General features: G+C 40.5%; 1 protein-coding gene across 3 annotated transcripts in view; it reads right to left on the bottom strand.

Annotated features, from left to right (window-relative positions):
- The window catches only part of POLD3 (DNA polymerase delta 3, accessory subunit), a 47,174-nt gene extending 27,192 nt beyond the window's left edge, over nucleotides 1-19,982 (bottom strand). For 2 of the 3 annotated variants that reach the window (XR_009702207.1, XM_061201252.1), the window contains exons 1-3: nucleotides 13,938-14,087; nucleotides 12,519-12,574; nucleotides 3,692-3,794 (exon numbers count right to left, since the gene is read on the bottom strand). Coding sequence is in view for 2 of the 3 variants with exons in the window: in XM_061201252.1 (XP_061057235.1) it covers nucleotides 3,692-3,794; nucleotides 12,519-12,574; nucleotides 13,938-13,997 (219 nt within the window). In the remaining variant the exon portion in view is untranslated. Of the gene's footprint in view, nucleotides 1-3,691; nucleotides 3,795-12,518; nucleotides 12,575-13,937; nucleotides 14,088-19,881 lie in introns of those variants that run through there. The other variant, XM_061201253.1, reaches the window with a different exon arrangement.
- Nucleotides 19,983-20,251: the final 269 nt, after the last annotated feature.

Here is a 20,251-nt window from a genome sequence, read left to right on the forward strand (position 1 = left end):
GTGTGAGGAAAAGAGAACTGTTTACTAAGTAATGTAATGAGAATTACTGTATAATCATATGGAACCAGATAAAAATTGGATCTCTCACACCATACAAAAAAAATAAATTCTAAATGGATCAGAGATCTAAATGTAAAGAATGAAACATACATACATATATATATATATATATATATAAAATATGCACAGAAAGAAAATATGGGTGAATTCTTCTATAAACTAATATAACCTGAGAATGAGGAAAAGTCTGACTATAATTCAAAATCCAGAAGTAATTGAAATAATCCATAAAAACTAAAAAATCATTTTTGGATGATAAAAAAAAAAACTTTAAGCAATGTAAAAAGACAAATGGTAAAGTGGGAAAAATATCTGCAACTTACATAACAAAGGGTTAATATGTAGCTTCTAAAATAGAGAAAACAAAGACTAACTATCCTTTTGAAAATCGGCAAGAGGTATGAAGAAACAGTTCACAGAAGAGAAATGCAGATGACCCTGAAACAGGACAACATGTGCTGTGTAGAAACAGATGCTCTCCTACATTGCTGGTAGGAATGAAAAATGGAGAGGTATTTGGCAATACCCAACAAAGTTTATATATATCCTACTTCTAGGGACGTAACCCTAAAACACACTGGCAAAAATATACAAAACACATATACACTGAGCTATTCACTGCAGCACTATATGTAATAGCCAAAGATGGTAAATAACTCAAATAACTATCAATAAGGGACTGCTGAATAAACTAAGGTATATCTATCAATGTAGGATCATGTGGCTGTAATAAGGAATGAGAAACATTTCTACAACTGCAACAGAGTGATGCTCGGGATAACTTAGAAACCTTAAACTGTTTTCAGTCATCATACGGTTAGTAAAATTGTTGGTTTTGCTTTTCTAAATCACATATATTTGGCTAAAGCAAATAAATATTTATTTTAATGTTAGGAACAACCAAAATTCACAACATAAGAAAAAAGAACAATATAAAACCAAGTAAGTTTTTAAAAAATATAATTGTAAATTTGAACTGGGAATTTAGCGTGTCTTCATAATGCATTTTCTCTTTAAAAAAGCATTCTTAAAAATGTCATGTTCTGCAAAATTGTACAATAAAAATTACAGAGCTTATGAGAAAAAGAGCATTAGGAACTAATCACTCAAACTTATGTAATAGGAGCCCTAAAAACAAAAATTGGTACCCTCAGGAGAAAATATCGCAGCCCAGACAGTTCAGTGTGACTAAACGCTGCCTTAGGGGATATTAGAAATGCATAAAAACAACGCAGTGGAAATGCCAGTGCTAAAACAACATAGACCAGAGTAGAGCTCTGGTTCAGGGGGATCCTATTAAGGGGGACACAGGAGTTGAGTTCAGAATCCATAAACCCAGAGCCTGGCTGGGGGCAAGCCCCTTGAGCTTTTTATCAGTTAAAGAAAAAGGGAAAACATAGCTAGCTGATGAGAGAAAGTTCTTCTTTATAGAAACATTCCAGCCAATAAATCCAGAAGGAATGACAGAAATAGAACATCACTATTTTGTAACTCCTAGTGAATTAATGATCTAGGCAATGATAAAAATCAATCTCAGCTAAAATCATTAGATGAAAAGCTAATGGGGGACCTAATAAAGAATGGATCAAGCTAATAACCTCTAATATCACAAAAAGAATCAACCAAACATTTCCTTGAAATTTTCAATAATTTTCTGGAAGACTCTCCAGGATGAGATTAGAAGGAGGCTTTTACTTTCTATGTATTATCAAGCATTTTTTACAATAAAGATCATTGGAAGAACAGAAATTATTCGTATGTTTAAAAACCCATACAAAGCCTATGTATCTTTTTTTCTTTCTAGAAACACTTAAAACTTAAAAAAGAAATGAGAAAGAATAAGAACAAAACCTGACATTATGCTTAATAATCTGCCTTTTCTTAGCCTGGCTCTCTTAAAAGAAAAAAGCATGGATAAGCATCCACACTTGGTCAGTAATTAATTCTACAGGGTTCCACAGGGCTCTAAAATTCTCACAACCACTTCAACCACAGGAACCCTACTCTTAATATATTTTATATTTTAGGATTCCAAGATTTCATTTGATAAAGCGTTCTGCTGCTTTAAAAAAAGGTGGGCAAAAAAAAAAAAAAGGTGGGCAGAATTTAAATGCCCTCTTAAACTTAGAAACAGAAGGCTTTATACAAGCAAACCACAGCACAGAAGTTTTTAATTGATCATGGGTTACACATCATTTTGAAAAATGGTCTCAAAAAAATGCACTGAGGAACACAATTTGAATGTACTTTCAAGGGTTCACCCAAGAATCCCTTGAACCCTAAAGACCATCCAAGAATCTGAAATTAAGAACCTCTGTCATATGGGTTAGAATAAAAATCTACAACTTTATCTTAAAACATAAATTCTTAACCTTGGACCCTTGTTCAAAAGATCTGTGAACACTGAAAATTTCATGAATATGTCAACATATGCATTTTTCTTTCAGATTCTCAAGGAATCAGTGACCAAAAAAAGAATAGAAACCACTGCTTTAAAGGTACACAGTGATTCCCAGGTAAAGAATTGACTATGACTAAATGGAAGGCTTTGACTAAACTCAAGAAAGAGACAGAAGGGAGCTGATTAACCCTGGAAACAAAAGAAGGCATTCAGATGCAGACTTTGGCAGAATCCATTCAAGGGCCATACAGGGAGAGGATTCTGGTCAGGTTTATTTCTGAGAGCAAATGAATCAGGTCTGCTTAATCTGGTTTCAGATATATAATGACATCTGATTCCATCTACACTTGCAAATATCTTAATTAACATCTGGCTTGCCAAACAGCTTACCAACAAGAACAGAATATGCTAGTCAGGGAATATAAGGATCTGATACCCCTAGCAGTTTTGTTTCTCCTTGTAAATTACTAAATCACCATTCCAGTTTTGAATCTCACATGCTTGGGACTCTACTGATACAAGACAAATCCAGTCAGTATTTTGATAAATCTGGCTTCTGAATTTATGAATCTGAGGGAAAGTCAAAAGGGAAGAGGAAAACATGTATCAGTGGATCTCTGAGAAGGAGTCTTGATCCTTGGGCTAAATTCTCTAGGGCTGGTGGTATGGGAGCAAAAGAACCTTCAGGTAAGAGGTTTGGGAAGTAAGAACAGAGGAGGTGTGCCTCAGTTTGGGGAGGAAGCAAAAGAGGAGGAATTATCAAAGTTCCAAGGATCAGTCTGGTACGGGAGAAGGAATGGAGTTATCTTAGCAGAGCTTCTGGGCCGAAAGCTCAGATTAAAATCAAGTTCACTTAAAAAAAAAAAAAAAATTGTACTTGCTGAACAGCTGAGTTTGTGGCTTGACATTTGAACAGGCTGAAAATTAACCACCATTGCCCCCAATACACCTTCAAAAGGAAGAAAGAGGAATAAGAGAAGCAGTTCCGAATGTCTTGTTGCCTAGGAAAATTGCGCAATAATGACAGTCTCTGTATCACAGCCGAGATATTACCCAAACTTCTCAAGAGTTTTAGGTTTAGTCTAAAAATCCAAAATAATCACCATCTTCAAGTAGCTTTTTAAAATTTCCATAATACTGAATCTTGTTGTTTTTGCCCTGTGTTGTGTTATATAACACTATTCATAGCTCAAACACATTTAAACTCATAATAAGATTCTGAGAACTTACGGAATGTCCATTCTGAATGAGACTGCCAGACACTAAATAAGTGACATGCAGTTGGGCTCCTGAATTTTCCTTTCGCTTCCTTTCAACATAATCATACAGCATCCTGTTACAAACAAAAGGCACAAGTAAGTCATTAGTAAAAGTTTACCTCATCAACTCTTAATCCATGACTTAAAAGTTAGATATATTAAATCTGACAGTCCATCAAATATTCTACAGAATATTTTTGCTCTGTCCATGGACAGAGAGTTAAAAAAGATGAATGGAACATAGGGGTTGGGGTCAACTTGTATTGAGCTGGCACAGTGACCAAGCAACTGAAATAAAAGAAATCTAATAATTGGTCAAGTGGGACTGAGCCTGCACTAAAAGAGGCAAAGACATATAATGGACAGAATAATCAATCAAGGATAAGTTTAGTCACTATCTAGCCATTTGATCCTGGATAAATTAATTAGTTTTTCTAGGCCTCTTTCTATCTTGAGGTATAATTTGGGAGGGCTGTACAAGATTGGCAATTCTCTGTTAATCTGGGATTCCTGTGGCCATCCATAACCCTCCATCCCGGACTTCCATGGCGGTCCAGTGGTTAAGACTTCACGCTTCCAGTGCAGGGGGTGCAGGTTCGATCCCTGGTCGGGGAACTAAGATCCCACATGCCTCGCGGCACAGCCAAAAAGAAAAGAAAAAGAAAGAAAGAAAGAAAAAAAGAATATAAGCCTCCATCCCTCAAAACTGTAAGCAAAATGTAGGTGTTTTTTGCAGGGAAAGAGGGGAGAGGGTAGAGATGGTTCAAGGTTTTCAACAGATTTGCAAAAGGATTACTCCAGAACATTAAGAACCACTATGTAGATGACCGTAAGTGCACAGGTCTGAAGTTCCAATTTTATGATCATTCAGAATCAATGCTGTTTCAAAACTGCAAATGTAACAGCTTACTCACACTGTCCAGTATTCATTAACCCAAGACTGCCAAACACTCAATATAGAAATAATGTTGCTTTTATAACATTCCCTAAATTCATTTTTATCCTTATGATCCACTTAGTATCAGAAGCTGATTCCCCCCAATAACTTACAGTTTAACAAAAACATCAACCAAGAGACATCATTTGTGTCGTTTATTTCAAGAAACATTTACCAAGCCTCTATGACATGTCATACTTCTGGCAAGAATAAGGGAAACTCAACCTACACTGTTGACTACTCTCTTAGCTTCCTTGATCCAATGCCTCACTGAGTCTCCTGCCACCTCTCTAACTGCCTCTGATCCATTTCCTGCACAGACTTGACTACCTACTCCTTTTCTGTACTGCTGGGGTTGTCTTCAGCTATCTTTTCTCTATATATATTAGAGTGACCAATGATCCGGGTTTGCCTGGATCTGAGGGGTTTCCTGACATGGACTTCTGGTTCTAAAACCAACAGTCCAGGGCACACCAGGATGACTGGTCACCTTACTAAGTCTTCTCCTTGATCCATTTCATTCATCCCCATGGCTTCATTCATTCCCAACAACAACATCATCCGCTCAAACCACCCAAGCCAGAAATCTGGGAGTCGTTATCCCTCACTTTTCCCAGTCTGGTGAGTTGCCAAATCTTGTCAGTTTTCCATCCCAAGTAATTCTTGACTCCATGCCCTCCAAGTCTCTTGGCTGGACTATTTTAGTTCCAAGTGTCAATGCCTTCCTCACACCACCTTCCCTTTCATTATCCACAAGGCTGCCAAGGTGAAGTTTTAAAAATGCAAATCAAGTCATTCGGTCAACAAAACATTAATGAGTGGCTACTTCATGCTCTATGCCTTGCGGATAGAGCAGAGAACAAAGCAATCAAAGTTTCTACCCATTCAGAGTTTGCACTGCAGAAAAGAGAGATACAATAAACAAACAAGTAAATATATGTCAGATGGTAGTAAATCTATGGGGGGAAAAAAAGATTAGGAGAATAGAGAGTGCCTGAGAAGTTTTGCTATTTTATATAAGATGATTAGGGAAGGACTCCTTCCCTGCAGGAAGTTACAGAGCTGCCAATGTGAATATCTCAGGGAAGAATGTTCCAGGCAGAAAGTACAGCAAATCCAAAGGTTCTGAGGCAAGAATGTAAGCAAGGTGCAAGGAACGGAAAAGAGGTGAGTGTGCTGAATAAGGAAGAAGGGAAGAAGAGACCCAAGCACCAGACATGCAGGGCTTTGTGGCTCTATGTAGGAAGGAAGTCCTCAGAAGGTTTAGAGCAGAAACAACATGATCTCACCTTTTAGGAGGATTCCTGACTGCTGTGTGGAGAATATATTGTTAAGGGGCAAGGAAGGAAGCAGGGAGACCACTTACAAGGCTACTGCAATCATCTAGGCTAGAGATGATGGTGGCTCAGACTACAGTGGTAACAATGGAGCCAGTAATCAGTGGATGAATTCTGGGGACATCTTAAAGGGAGAAACAACAGGATTTGCTGATGGACTGACTGTGGGGTATGATAGAAAAAGAAATCAAGGATGACTGGATTAAGCAACTCAAAGAATAAAGCTGTCATTCACTGAGATGGAGAAAAGCAGGAGAAGGAGGCGATGTGGGAGAAATTAGGAGTTACGTTTTGGGGCATGTTAAATCTGAGATGCCTATTAGTCATTAAGTGCTGTTAAAAAGTAGCTGAATGGGGCTTCCCTGGTGGCGCAGTGGTTGAGAATCTGCCTGCCAATGCAGGGGACATGGGTTCGAGCCCTGGTCTGGGAAGATCCTACATGCCGCGGAGCAACTAGGCCCGTGAGCCACAACTACTGAGCCTGCGCATCTGGAGCCTGTGCTCCGCAACAAGAAAAAGGCCGCGATAGTGAGAGGCCCGCGCACCGCGATGAAGAGTGGCCCCCACTTGCCGCAACTAGAGAAAGCCCTCGCACAGAAACGAAGACCCAACACAGCAAAAATAATAAATAAAAAAAAAAAAAGTAGCTGATTATTCTTAGCTGAAGTATTATTCCTTGTTCAAAAGTTTTCAGTAGCACCCCATCCCCTAAGGAGCAACTCCACAGGTCTATCAGTGACATGTAAGACCTTTCTTGTTCTGGCCCCTGTATCTCTCACCATTCTCCCACACTCACACAATTTTCAGCCTTATGAAACATTCTGCAGTTCCCCTGGCTCTTCTGTATGCCCCTTCTTCTGCCTAGAATGCTCTTCTCAGACCTCATCCACCTAATTCCTCATCAAGATAGCAGCTCAGTTATCACCTCCTATGTGAAGCCTTCCCTAACACCACTAGGCCAGCAGGGCAGCCTTGCCGTCTAAGTTCTAACAGGACCTATCCCATATCTGTTATTATAGTTACCACACCGTATTCCAATTACTTACTTTATGTATCTGACATCCCCACTAGACTATACACATCTTGAGGAAAAAAATCAACATTTTTGTTGATTCCTCTATCTTGTTCTCTTTAGTGTGTCCTTCCATGCAGCAATTATGTTAGGAAAGATGAGGAACACAGAGTCATGAACGCTTTGGTTTATTTATGCTAGTTAGGACCATGCTAGCGGAAGAAATGGTAGGAAGGGACCATGCCCAAGATGCTTTGAGCTTGCTGTCGAAACACGCTGTCTTTTATCAACAATTCAGTCTTGCTTGTTATCATCAGTCATTGTCCTCTGTGCACTTATCTCCCCAAATCAGGCCCAGTTCTCTTTTATATTAACAAGATGGTCAAAACTGCACAAACTCTTAAAAAAATTTCTGCATACCTTTTGAATCTCTAAGACGTGTTCATCTAATTTGATTACGCCAAACACCTTACCAACAAAACATGCCAAGTATTCTTAAATATGAGTAACAATGCATATGACTTCTTACAAGACGTACTTCCTACACACATGATTAACTATACCTTCGCATCTTCTCATCCCTCCTGATCAGTTCCACCCATAATTTTCCCATAGGATGAACACAGTGTATACCTATATTGTCTTCCCTAATCTAATTCCTTCACAGCATTTTTATAACCTGAAATTATCTTGTTTAAGTCAATGATGGGAAGGGCCTTGTCTGTCAAGTTTGCTGTTTTATGACAGAGCCTAAAATAATGCTAAAAACTGAAAAAATATTTCTCTATTGCATCCAAGCAAACAGTAACAACCATGCCCAGTCACTGCCCTCAGTGCCAACAGTGAAACTTTAAATGCTCTCACTATAGTTAAAAGAAAAAAGGGTGACAGGACACTCTAAGTCTCAGTTTTCTCATCTGTTAAAAAAGGTTGATAGGGACTTCCCTGGTGGCGCAGTGGTTAAGAATCCGCCTGCCAATGCAGGGGACACGGGTTCAAGCCCTGGTCCGGGAAGATCCCACATGCCACGGAGCAACTAAGCTCGTGCGCCACAACTACTGAGCCTGCGCTCTAAAGCCCGCAAGCCACAACTACTGAAGCCTGCACGTCTAGAGCCCATGCTCAGCAACAAGAGAAGCCACCACAATGAGAAGCCCGCGTACCGCAATGAAGAGCAGCCCCCGCTCGCAGCAGCTAGAGAAAGCGCGTGTGCAGCAACGAAGACCCAATGCAGCCAAAAATAAATAAATAAAATAAATTTAAAAATAGAAAATAATTTATTGCTAAAAAATGCTAACTATCATCTGCCTTCAGCAAGTCATAATCTTTTTGTTGGTGGAGGGTTTGAAACATAATGAGAATTACCAAAATGTGACACAGAGACAACAAATAAGCAAATGCTATTGAAAAACTGGCACCCACAGACTTTGTCAACACAGGGTTGCCACAAACCTTCAATTTGTAAAAACAAAAACAAACAAAAAAACGCAGTATCTGCGAAGTGCAGTAAAGTGAAGCACAACAAAACGAGGTAAGCCTATACACATTTTAGGGCTTCACTTATAAATAAGCTTGAACCAACACAGTGTATTCTTATTGTGAGGACCGAAGCATTTTTAGTATAACAAGCACAAGATACGTAGAAATGTTAAATAAAGTGATAATTATTGACTTAATAGCTAAAACTACAGAACTCTCAGAAGAAAACACAGAAGTACATCTTCATGATTTACTTGGGTTAGGCAAAGCCTTCTTAGATACTATATAAAAGGCACAGGCAACAAAAGAAAAAAAAACCGGACTCCATCATCAATAATAAGAACTCTTGCACTGCAAAGGGCACCATCAAGAAAGCGCAAAGAAATCATTATCTGATCAGGGACTTGTCTCTAGAATATATAAAGAACTCTAGCAACTCAATAATAAAAAGACAAACACAGGCTTCCCTGGTGGCGCAGTGGTTGAGAATCTGCCTGCCAATGCAGGGGACACGGGTTCGAGCCCTGGTCTGGGAAGATCCCACATGCCGCGGAGCAACTGGGCCCGTGAGCCACAACTACTGAGCCTGCACATCTGGAGCCTGTGCTCCGCAACAAGAGAGGCCGCGACAGTGAGAGGCCCACGCACCGCGATGAAGAGCGGCCCCCGCTCACCACAACTAGAGAAAGACCTCGCACAGAAACAAAGACCCAACACAGCCAAAAATAAATAAATAAATAAATTTAAAATTAAAAAAAAAAGCAAAACAACATTTTTAAATTAAAAAAAAATTAAAAAAAGACAAACACAATGGAAGAAATGGGCAAAGGATGTGAATAGGTATTTCTCCAAAGAAGATACACAAATGACTAATAAGCACATGAAAAGATGATCAATGTCATTAGCCATTACAAAAATGCAAATCAAAACCATAATGATACTGCTTCACACCCACCAGGATGGCTAAAATTAAAAAAGACAGATAACAGAAAGAGTTGACAAGAATGCTGAGAAATCAGAACCCTCATACCTTGGTGGTGGGATTGTAAAATAGTGTAGCCACTTTGAAAAACAGTTCCTCAGCTCCTCAAAATGTTACATATGACCCAGAAATTCCAATCTTAGATGTATACTCAGAGAACTGAAAACACACGTCCACACAAAAACTTGTACACAAATGTTCAAAGTAGCATTATTCGTAACACGCCAAATGTGGAAACAACCTAAATGTCCATCAACTGATGAATGGATAAACGAAATGTTATATATCCAAATGTTATAGGTTGAATTGTGTCCCCCCAAAAAAGATATGTTGAAGTCCTAACCACCAGTACCTCAGAGTATGACCTTATTTGGAAATAGGGTCTTTGCAGATGTAATAAGTTAACATGAAGTCATACTGGAGTAGGGTGGGCTCCTCATCTACTATGACTGGTATCCTTGTTTTGTTTTTTTTTAACGGTATCAACTGCTTTTTATTGAGCACATATTAAGTACTTTCCATAAAATTCAATCTGCACCCTAACCTTAGAAGCTACATGTTTTTATTATTCCCATTTTTCAAACAGAGACAGAAGCTCAGAACCTAAGAGCGGTGACTCAAGTGGGTAACTCAGCTAAATGAGTGGATTCTGATTCTGGATGCATGGCCTCCAAAGCCAGTGTTTGTAATCCTAAGGCTCCTGTGCCTCAAACTCTGCTCTGCTGGCATTGGCTGGAGGGAGCCAGGATGAGCCCTCTAAGGGTTAGGCCTTCCAAACAGGAGCCACCAAGCCTGGTGTCTCATCTGTCTCTCAGTTTAGCCTGACTAGTATCCTTATAAGATGGCTATGTGAAGATACAGACACACAAGGAGAATGCCATGTGCTATGAAGGCAGATACTGGGGTTATGCAGCTACAAGCCAAAGAATGCCAAACATTGCTAGCAAATCACCAGAAGCTAGGAAGAATCAAAGAAGAATTTTTCTCTACAGGTTTCAGAAGGAGCATGGTCCTGCCAACATCTTAATTTTGGACTTCTAGCCTCCAGAACTGAGACAATAAATTTCTGTTGTTTTAAGCCACCCAGTTTGTAGTATTCTGTTATGGCAGCCCTAGAGAACTAATATACTATATAATGGAATATTATTCAACCATAAAAAGGAATGAGGTACTGATACATGCTACAACATGGACAAACCTTGAAGATATTATGCTAAGTGGAGGAAACCAGACACACAAGATTACTTATTATTAATAAGTAATCTTAAGTATTAATAAGTATTAATAATTACTTATGATTCCATTTATATGAAATGTCCAGGATAGGCAAATCTATAGATGGAGAGTGTATTAGTGGTTGCCTAGTGCTTGGGGGGTGGGGGGAGAAGAATCATGAGGGACTACTAACGGATACAGGGCTTCTTTTGGGGGGTGATTAAAATGTTCTGAAATTAATTATAGTGCTAACTGCACAACTCTGTAAATATATTAAAAATCATTGAATTGTACATTTTAAATGGGTGAATTGTATGGTATATGAAATATATCTAAATAAAGCTGTTTTTAAAAAAAATAATTATGAAAAAAAGTAACAGGGTGCATGACAGAGAGAGAGGAGTAGGGACACCTGAAATAGAGCATTAGGGAAGAGTTGCTATATGAAGTAATGTGTGAAATTTGAGCTGAAACCTGAACAATGAGGACAGCTGCGAGAAGAGCATTCCAGGCAGAGGGAATGGTACAAATTTCCTTGAGTGAGAATGGGCTTGGCACATCTGAGGAACAGAAAGGCAAATATGGCTAGAGTATAAGTGACGTAGAGAGTGGTATGGGATGAAACTGGTAGACAGGCAGGGGCTAGACAGCATATTAATTACATAAAAATTATAGGAAATAATTCCATAAAAATTATAGCTACAGGAAAATTGCAGGCAACTTTATTTCATCTCCAGTCCTCAATATGCACCTTTAATCTCAATAGGCTTATATAGTAACAGTTACCTCATTTCATATTTAAACATCTATAACCATAACAAATAATTACTCTTATGGGTGTCTAATCCCAAAGTTACCTAAACCTGTTAGGTTTGGGCCAGGACTGGTCTCAGCAATGGCAATCTCAAATAGTCAAAATCAGTCCGAACCCATCCCTGGGCCAAGAGTTTCAGGTCTTGAAGGCATAAACATCACAGTTAAAATTAAACTCCTAGATCTGTCAAACAGCAACCCAAATCAAGCCAAATCAACCCATTCTAGAGATCAGGGATTTTTTTTTAAGACTCAGAGAATGTTCCTGTGACTCAAGGATAGGGAAAAACCAAACCACCTTTAGGAATAAAGCAAACAAAATGAGTATTTAACTCAATATATGGGCTCTCAGCCTGTTCACCAATTCCTACCCATTGGACATAGACAACACCTGCACATTTTCAGGTGAAGAAATTCCGAAGTTAATTCAAAAGCCTGCCCCTTCCATTTTGGCCCCAGGTCGGACTACAAGTTTCAGCAAGGAAAGGTGATAGGGCAAAATTCAAGAAGGGCAATGCTCTGTGTCATCCTGAACACTCCCTTTTTAGTTTCACTTAAATAGTTCTACCCTGTCTTATACTGTTACACAGCTGTGTCAAACACCTGTTGACCTCATTATGGAAGCTATTTCAATAACACCCAGAGATGGGCCTAAGGAGCACATGTGAAAATGTAATGAAGACGTTTAAGATAACAGACATATAAATCTGAGATGTAAACAGAATTGGCTAGCCCATTTAATAAATTAGAAATAACAAAGTGATGTTAACCAGAGGGCAAGGCTACAAATAAATCCAGTAAACATATCACCACACATTTGTATACAAGTCCACCTATCTCCTAAATAATAGACAAAAGCATTAAAGGTAGTAAAAAAAGGTATTCTTTCCCATTCCCCCTCAGGGTGGGTGGGGTGTGGGTTCTAACCTAGAGACTATCTGTAAAGCTAACAGAGCAAAAGAAAACAAACAAACAAAACCAAAAATTCCAATCAGATTAAAATTAGTAATAAATTGTACTTACTGTTTGGCCTGATTAACATGAACTCCTAGTGTATAGCTCAGCCATTTGTATGTCACCTGCAAGAAGAAGGAGTTTTTTTTAATGTTTTATTAGATGACTCCAGAGTGCAGGTCAGTCCCAAGGGCTCCTAAAGATTCTTACTCTTAGATGATTAAGTCTTATAAATTACATTAGATGCCACCCCAGTTTTGCCAAGAACCATACACCTAGGCAGGTAGGACTCAGATATTTATCTTACAAATACTAAGAAGTCTGTATCACAGATTAATGCAAGAATCTAAAAAGAAAGGCTGAATATACGTAGAAAAAAAATCTCATTTTTCTCACACTCCTTGTTTTACTGAGGCCCTTTTTTTCACATTCTGTCCTTTTTTGGGGCCACCACCAAAAACTATCCTCAAACTCACCCAGAAGCTAGGTTACTTTGGAGTGTATAACTCAGAAACTTCTGAGGAAAGTTGCAGCCATACAAACATTAAAGGGCACAGGTGGTGCAGGGGTCAGGGAATGAGTGAAGTTGTTGAATACTGTATCAAGAGGTTAGACTGGGAACTACTGGCATCAAGCTTTGATCTTCCTTCCATCCTTCGTTGAACTCTCCTGTCATTTGCCACCTCCTTATAACCTGTCACCCTCCTCTCAAAGTCTTCCAATTCTAAACGCTGAGTTTCCAATAATTAGAAGACTTATATAGGTTAGGCAAAGGCAGTGTGATGTAGAGGAAAGCACTAGCAAAAGAGACAGACCTAGGCTGGAAAACTGATTATCCCTTACTAACCACAAATAAATTATTTGGTCTCTCTGCTTCAACTGCCTTTTCTAGGGATACTTCCACCGACCTCCAGGTGGGTCACTGTAGAGACTAAACGCAATAATGTGTATCCAAAGCTTACAGTAGGCACTCAGTCATCACGATTTGCGAAGCGCTCTCACATCCATCGTCTCACTTGATCTTTACTCCAACCCTGTGAGGCAGGCCAAGCCTGTATCAATACCAAACTTCCAGAAGGAGGAAACCAACTGACGGCCGGAAGGTTACATGTCACTTAACCCGGTCAAAACACAATTTCCTCAACTGTAAACTTGAGACTTCAAACGCCAACCACGTCGTCAGACAGGTGTAGAGACGCCTTAGAAACACTATCAACCAATGTTGCTCCCCGCCCCCCCGCCCCCGACCTCCGGGGCCCCGGGCCTGTGCACAGAACCCAGCACGCCCACCCTAAGGACGCGGATTTGCGCGCGAGCCACAGGTCCTCCCCGGCGAGTTCTCGCTCGCCCTGGGGCACCAGGCGTGGGGACCGTGTCCCCTGGGCCAGTCCCCACGCGGCACACGCAGACGCGTCAAGGCCCCCGCCGCCCTCGCTGGGCCCAGAACCCCAGTCGCACGCCCGCATTCCCCAAATCCTAGCTCCTCACGATCTTGTTCTGGTCCGTGACGAACTCGTCTATATTTTCCAGATAAAACTGGTCCGCCATGGTGCCGCTGCGCCGGACCCGCAGCCTCCGAGCTCCCCTGGCCACCACAACTGCAACTCCCGCCGGCGGGAAACGTCTTTCCTCCGTCGCAGGTCCCGGGTCGTTTCCCACAGCAACGGAGGCGACGCGCTACGGCGGCCGCCCGAGGGTCAAACTAGTCTCGGAGACGGCGCAGGCTGAGCGAAGCGGAGCTAATAGGAGCGGACGGAAGTGAGGTCCTAGCGGCGCAGGCGTGCTCTGGAAGGGCTGAGTGTAGAGCCCTAGTTTCAAATCCCAGCTCTGCCTCTTAGTGAGTGACCCAGGGCAAAATACCTCACCTCTAGGAACCACAGTCTTTCCAACTCTAAATTGATAAAATAATCCTTACCTTTTCATACATTTATTCAACAAATATTTATTAAGTACCCAGTCTATTCCAGGCACTTCTTAGGCACTGGGACATAGCAGTGAACAATAAAGACAGAAATAAACAAGTATTTTAGTAAAGTCCTGCCAGCTGGGATAAAGTACTGCCTGTTATAATCTCTCAGAATTGAGAAATCAGGGAAAGTTTTCCAGAGAGGATGAGAGAGGGGGAGTATTTGCTGGGAAGAGAATAGTTTTCATTATGGTTGGAATGCCGGGAGAAAAGGACAATGAGGAGGGATGAGACCGAAGAAGCCAAATCATGCTATGCCTACAAGGTTGTGTGAAGGGGCACGTGCACTTTATTCTCAAGAAAAGTTTTCGAATTGGGGAATTTCAGCTAAAATTTCTCCTAACATCAGCTAAAAAACCATTCAGCGGAAGCCAGTGTATTTCAGTAGGGCAGCATAGTGAATAATGGAGCAGGCTCTAGAGTTAGACCCTGGATTTGAATCCTGGTTTTGATATTTGTGTGTGAACTTAGGTAAGTTATTTAACTACTGCAAGCCTGTTTCCCCACCTACAAAATGGAAATAGTGGGACTTCCCTAGCAATCCAGCGGTTAAGACTCTGCCCTTCCACTGCAGGGGGCGCGGGTTCGATCTCTGGTCAGGGAACTAAGATCCCACATGCTGCAAGGCCCGGCCAAAACATTTTTTAAAAAAAAGATGGAAGTAGCAATAGCACCCATTTCAAATGTTTGTTGCAACATGCGTTCATTCAAGACATAGTTAGCAAAAGCCTACTAAGGGCCAGGCACTGTTCTGGATACTGGGGCCCTGGGGATACAGCTGCGATCAATAACACACAGAGCCTGTTCACATGTAGCTTACATTTTCTTGGAGATTTTTAAGTGAGGGACGGTAGCAGCTTAAAATAGGATCGTACGTACTGGAAATTGAGAACTGAGTAACTTGGGTTTTCTTTGAGTCAGCAAAAACTGCTAATGAATTAGATGGGTGGAGTATGAGAAAGACAGTAATCAAGGAAAATGCCTGGATTTGGAACCTAAATCTTTAGGTTAATGGTGATGCCTTTGACTACTGAGATATGAAGACTGAGAGAAGGAGCAGATGAGAAAATTTAAGAATTTTATTTAGCCAGAGTTATAAACGGGATAATATACATATACCCCTCATGCCATGCCTGCACACAATGAAATCAACAATTAGTATCTGTACTTGGAATTGGCAAATAATAAAATGACTAAAGTTAGAAAACAACAACAACAAAAAAACAGTTATTACATTACTATATACCAGGCACACTGTACCAGGCTTTGAGAGTGAGATTTCATTTGATTCTCATAGGATCCCTGCAAATGGATTGTGTTTGTCCATATTTTATAGACTAGATTGCTGAGGCTCAAGAGAGGAGACACGGATTTTCCAGGTCACAGGGTTAAGTGGTAGTACTGGAACTGGAACTCATTTCTAGTCATTGCTCCACAGGATTGGAAAAGAAGTCAAAATTGACCAAAGAAGAGTCTTGATACTACCTCCCTGCCTAAAGGGAGCAGATGATAATACTCATAGACTACCTGGCCCAACATGGTCCTAGATCTGCCAATATTAAAAGAGTTGCATATCTTTTAGAAGCTAGATTCGTGGTTGTCTTTGGGAAGATAGAAACTGAAAGGGAGTAGGAGGAGGCTTCTGAGAAAAAGGTAATGTTCTGGTTCTGGATCTGTGTGCTAATCCCATGGGTGTGTCAAGTCTGTGAAAATTTGAACTGTACACTTTTGATATATATGGTTTTCTATATGTATGTTTACATCTATAAAAAGTTTAAATGATTATTCAGGAAATCTTTAACTACTGTGCCAGGTCTTCTCAAATCAGTAAAACAGAAAATAGGTACAGGTAAGGATGGGTATTGGAAAGGATGGGTTCAGTCTTAACCTTGGAAAAAAGAAAAGAGATTCTGGGAAGAAAGGATAATGGACAAATGGACCCCAGGCAAGATAGTAATGGAATTATCAAGTTAAGATAAATGATCAAAGGCATCTCCAAGACTGGGTTGGAATAATGAGACTAGAAAGGAATGACCACCGGCTATGCCCGGGAGGGGGCAGGTTGGGAGTTGGGCTTGTACATTAAGGGCAGGGAGCTGGAGGTGGAAGGGAAAGCTCTTCTGCTTATGTCTGAGGCCTACCCAGCCTTGAACATTCCTACCTCAGGGGAGGGTAGCTGACTGGAAAGCATGTGGGCTTTGGAAATACATTTTTCTTTTAAAAAGCAAGCAAAGCAAACAAACAAAAACCTAGGCTTGAATCCCAGCTTCACCACTTTCTAGCTGCGTGGCCTTGGGCAAATCATTTAACCTCTCTAGTCCTCACTTTCATCATCTTTAAAGAAGGGACAATGATATGGAGTGATGTTCTGATAAATGATTAAGAACCAATTTACCAAATAAAAAAGGCCCTGATTTGTAGTGGTTGCCAGCTTCTGTGGTGTAAATATTCCCACCATAGCAGATTCCAAACTACAGATAGTGACGTCACAGAATGCAGAGTCAGGAGGAGATGCACACTATCACACCATTATTTCCACTGTACAGATACAATAAGCAAATAACTTCAAGAGCATAGATGATAGTAAAATGTAGTAATATAATTGAGAAATAAGATTTGAATATTATCTTTGTTTTTAATATAATATATTTAATAGTAAGTTACGTAATTTAATTTTTAGTAACAGCCCTGTTTAACAAGTGACTTGTAAACTTTCTGAAACTTTAACGTTCAGCTCTCATAAGCAAGTACATGCCAGCTCTAGCACACTACTATAAATATAATTTAACTTGCATGATTGAGGGGATTGAAGGAAACATGTTCTGTGCCTGGCAGATAGCTAAGTGCTCTAAAAATGGTAACTATTATTATATAACTAACACTTGCATACAACTAACTATATGCCAGACTCTGTTCCAAGTGCTTCACAAATAGTAACCCATCTAACCTCCATAAAAGTCCTAGAAAGTAAGGTGTGTTATTAGCCCCTTTTTCCAGATAAGTAAACATTGGCACAGAGAGGTTAAGTAACTCGCCCAAGATCACAGAGTAAGTGGCAAAGCCAGAATTATAACCCAGGCAGTCTGGCTCCAACATCCATGATCTTAAACGTTGTATTTTGCTGCCTCATTATTAGTTTACAACTGCATATAGGAAAATAATAAGTACTGTGAAAGTCTAACACACTTTATTGCAGAATTTTGGAATCCCTGTGCACATCAGTCAAGTGAGAATTGCTTTCAGTGGAAGCCAAGTAACAAATGATATATGTTGAGTATCTAAAGGATGTGGGAATATAGAGTCCAGGTAAACAGGAGTTAATCTTAGACGTTTTCAAGGCAATTGTTGCAGGGGGGGAACAAGGTGGAGGGAGGAAAGTTGGTGGGGGGGGGGGAATGGATCTTTGATTAGGTTTATGGAGGAAACCACAGCTAACAAATGCCAGTGTACAAGCCTAGGACTGTGGCCAGGAGATTAGTGTTTTTCTAAATAATGCCTGAAAGCTTAGTTCTAGGGTCAAAAGTAAATCAGAAAAGAAAGGAGCGCTCTGCACTTTCACGCCCATAAATCATAGGTGTGAAACTCCTTCAGCTCATGTGCATCACTGAAATGTTAATAACTATCATTTATTGAGCACCTACCATGTTGTGGGGACCTTGCAGAGAATGACTCATTTAATCCTCAAACAACCCTGTTAAATTCTATTATCCCTTCACCAAAAAAGAACCCAAATTTGAAATCAATTTTATGTTGTTGATAGGAAGAATGAATGGGAAATGATTTCATATAAGTTCCAAGACAAGTTTTGCTTAAACTAATAACTAAGTAGGATTTTAGAACTGGCCTCCTTCTAATATAATAACAACAACCTCACCAGCATCTAATAGGTTCTCAGTGACGTTTATTGACTTAAATTCAATTACACTGAAGGAAGTGAGATTTGAGGAGGAAAAACACTGGATTAAGAAACAAGGTGATCTGAGACAGTGTTCACTCTTACTTATCATTCTTGGAGTGTGGAAAGTGTACAGACACCATGCTAGGCCTTTTACTTTAATATTCTCATTTAATCTTCAAAATAATTCTATAAAGTAAATAAATATTATTACTTACCTACTATTATCCCTGTTTTACAGATGAAGAAACTGGAGCTCAGAGAGGTTAAGTAAGTTGCCCCAAACCATCCAGGTAATAAGTGGTGGAGATAGGTTTCCACCCAGGTGTGCCCAGAGCCCATGCTCAAACACTGTGGTTGTCTTTGGAGGAGAGCATTGGACTGATTTTTATTCTTTTCCTTATTTTATTGTTTTCTGTGCATCTTTGAATTTTTATGAGTCATTTTTACAAGTATCATTTTTATTGTTAGAAAAAAATGAACATATTTTCACTTTGAAGAAAAAGTGCATTTAGCAACATAAAATTAACTCATCTTCCTACTCCAGGCATGGTGTTTTCCCTATTTGAAATGTAAAAGGCAAATCTCCAAAAAGGAAAAGTACCACCATTCCTTCCTTCACCTCAACTGCTGCTTCTTTTAATAAGACAACTCACTCCCTATTCCTTAAGGATGAGGTTTAAGATTAGTTTTAAGAACACGAGCAGTTCTGGGGATGGCAGTGTCAGGTGATACCAGCAGTGGGAGCCATAGCATCAAGGCTCCATGTCTCAAAACAGAACCTAAGGTTGATGTTAGAAATAGAAGACTGACCCTCCTCTTCATCCCACTTTACCCCAGAAATGATTGGCTTCGGAGAGTCTAATGATTCTGACAGAGCGTGGGGTGGGAAATCTGGACGGGGCTCAATATTGGGAGGGAATGAGGAGCCGTCAGCCTGTACGTGGGCAGGATCCCCAGACCGCAAGCAGGAGAAGAGGGCCTGTAAGAGCAGCTCAGGAGCCCCACCAGCTGGCTGGGCTTCAGGGCTGCCATAGGTCTCTGGGGGATAGCATTCCAGTCAGGGTAACGGGTTAGAACAAAGGAGTATAAGATTAAGAATTATGACTTAATTATGAGGCCACATAACTGTCCAAGGGCCATTCCAGAGTCCCACAGGCCCGGGACTTATTAACACCAAGGTATTTAGCATTAGATCATTCGTACATTCATTCATCAAACGTTACTAAAGGTCTCCTACCTACTAGACCCTGTGTGACCAATGGGAACACAGCATGGTCTTCATCCCTGGGGATTTTAGAGTTGGGGGGCAATAAACAGCAATACAGTGCAAGGGAAGCACAGGGTGCCATCTGAACCCACAGGAGGCAACCAACCCAGCCTGAGGATCAGAAGAAATGTGGACTTGGGTTTCCAGGATTAGATACCGCGTAATCCCTCCTCTCACTTTAGGCAAAATATAAAAGAAATGAACTCAGGGTGCTGCCATTTTTATAGTTTTTAACAACGCAAAACACACCTGTATTTCCTCTTAAAAAAAAAAAAAAGCTGTTTTATGAGAATACATATACCTTGTGCAGACTGTCCTGTGGAATGTACAGCCACCAAGGCCAGGACACATCAGCCTTCCTGACAGCTGGGGAGGCAGGAGCCCAGGGGACGCTGAGATAAGGCTCCAGGTGCTGTTTCAAAACACTTTATCAGCTCTGTAAAAATCAATGTAAAACCCCTCAGTTATCAAAACAAGGTGGATGAGGCAAGAGGACACTCAGACACTGGTTCCCTTGTTTCATACCCACGGCACCGAACCACACCTCCCCCCAGCCCACACTCACACCCCAGCCCATTCATCCCTCAGCTCAGCCACCGGAGGCTCACGGTGCCATCTTTGTTGCCGCAGACATTCAGAAGAAGAACAGGAGGACCTCACCCCCGCCCCAT

This window comes from Eubalaena glacialis, chromosome 10 (assembly GCF_028564815.1).
Source record: "Eubalaena glacialis isolate mEubGla1 chromosome 10, mEubGla1.1.hap2.+ XY, whole genome shotgun sequence".
Classification (NCBI taxonomy): domain Eukaryota; kingdom Metazoa; phylum Chordata; class Mammalia; order Artiodactyla; family Balaenidae; genus Eubalaena; species Eubalaena glacialis.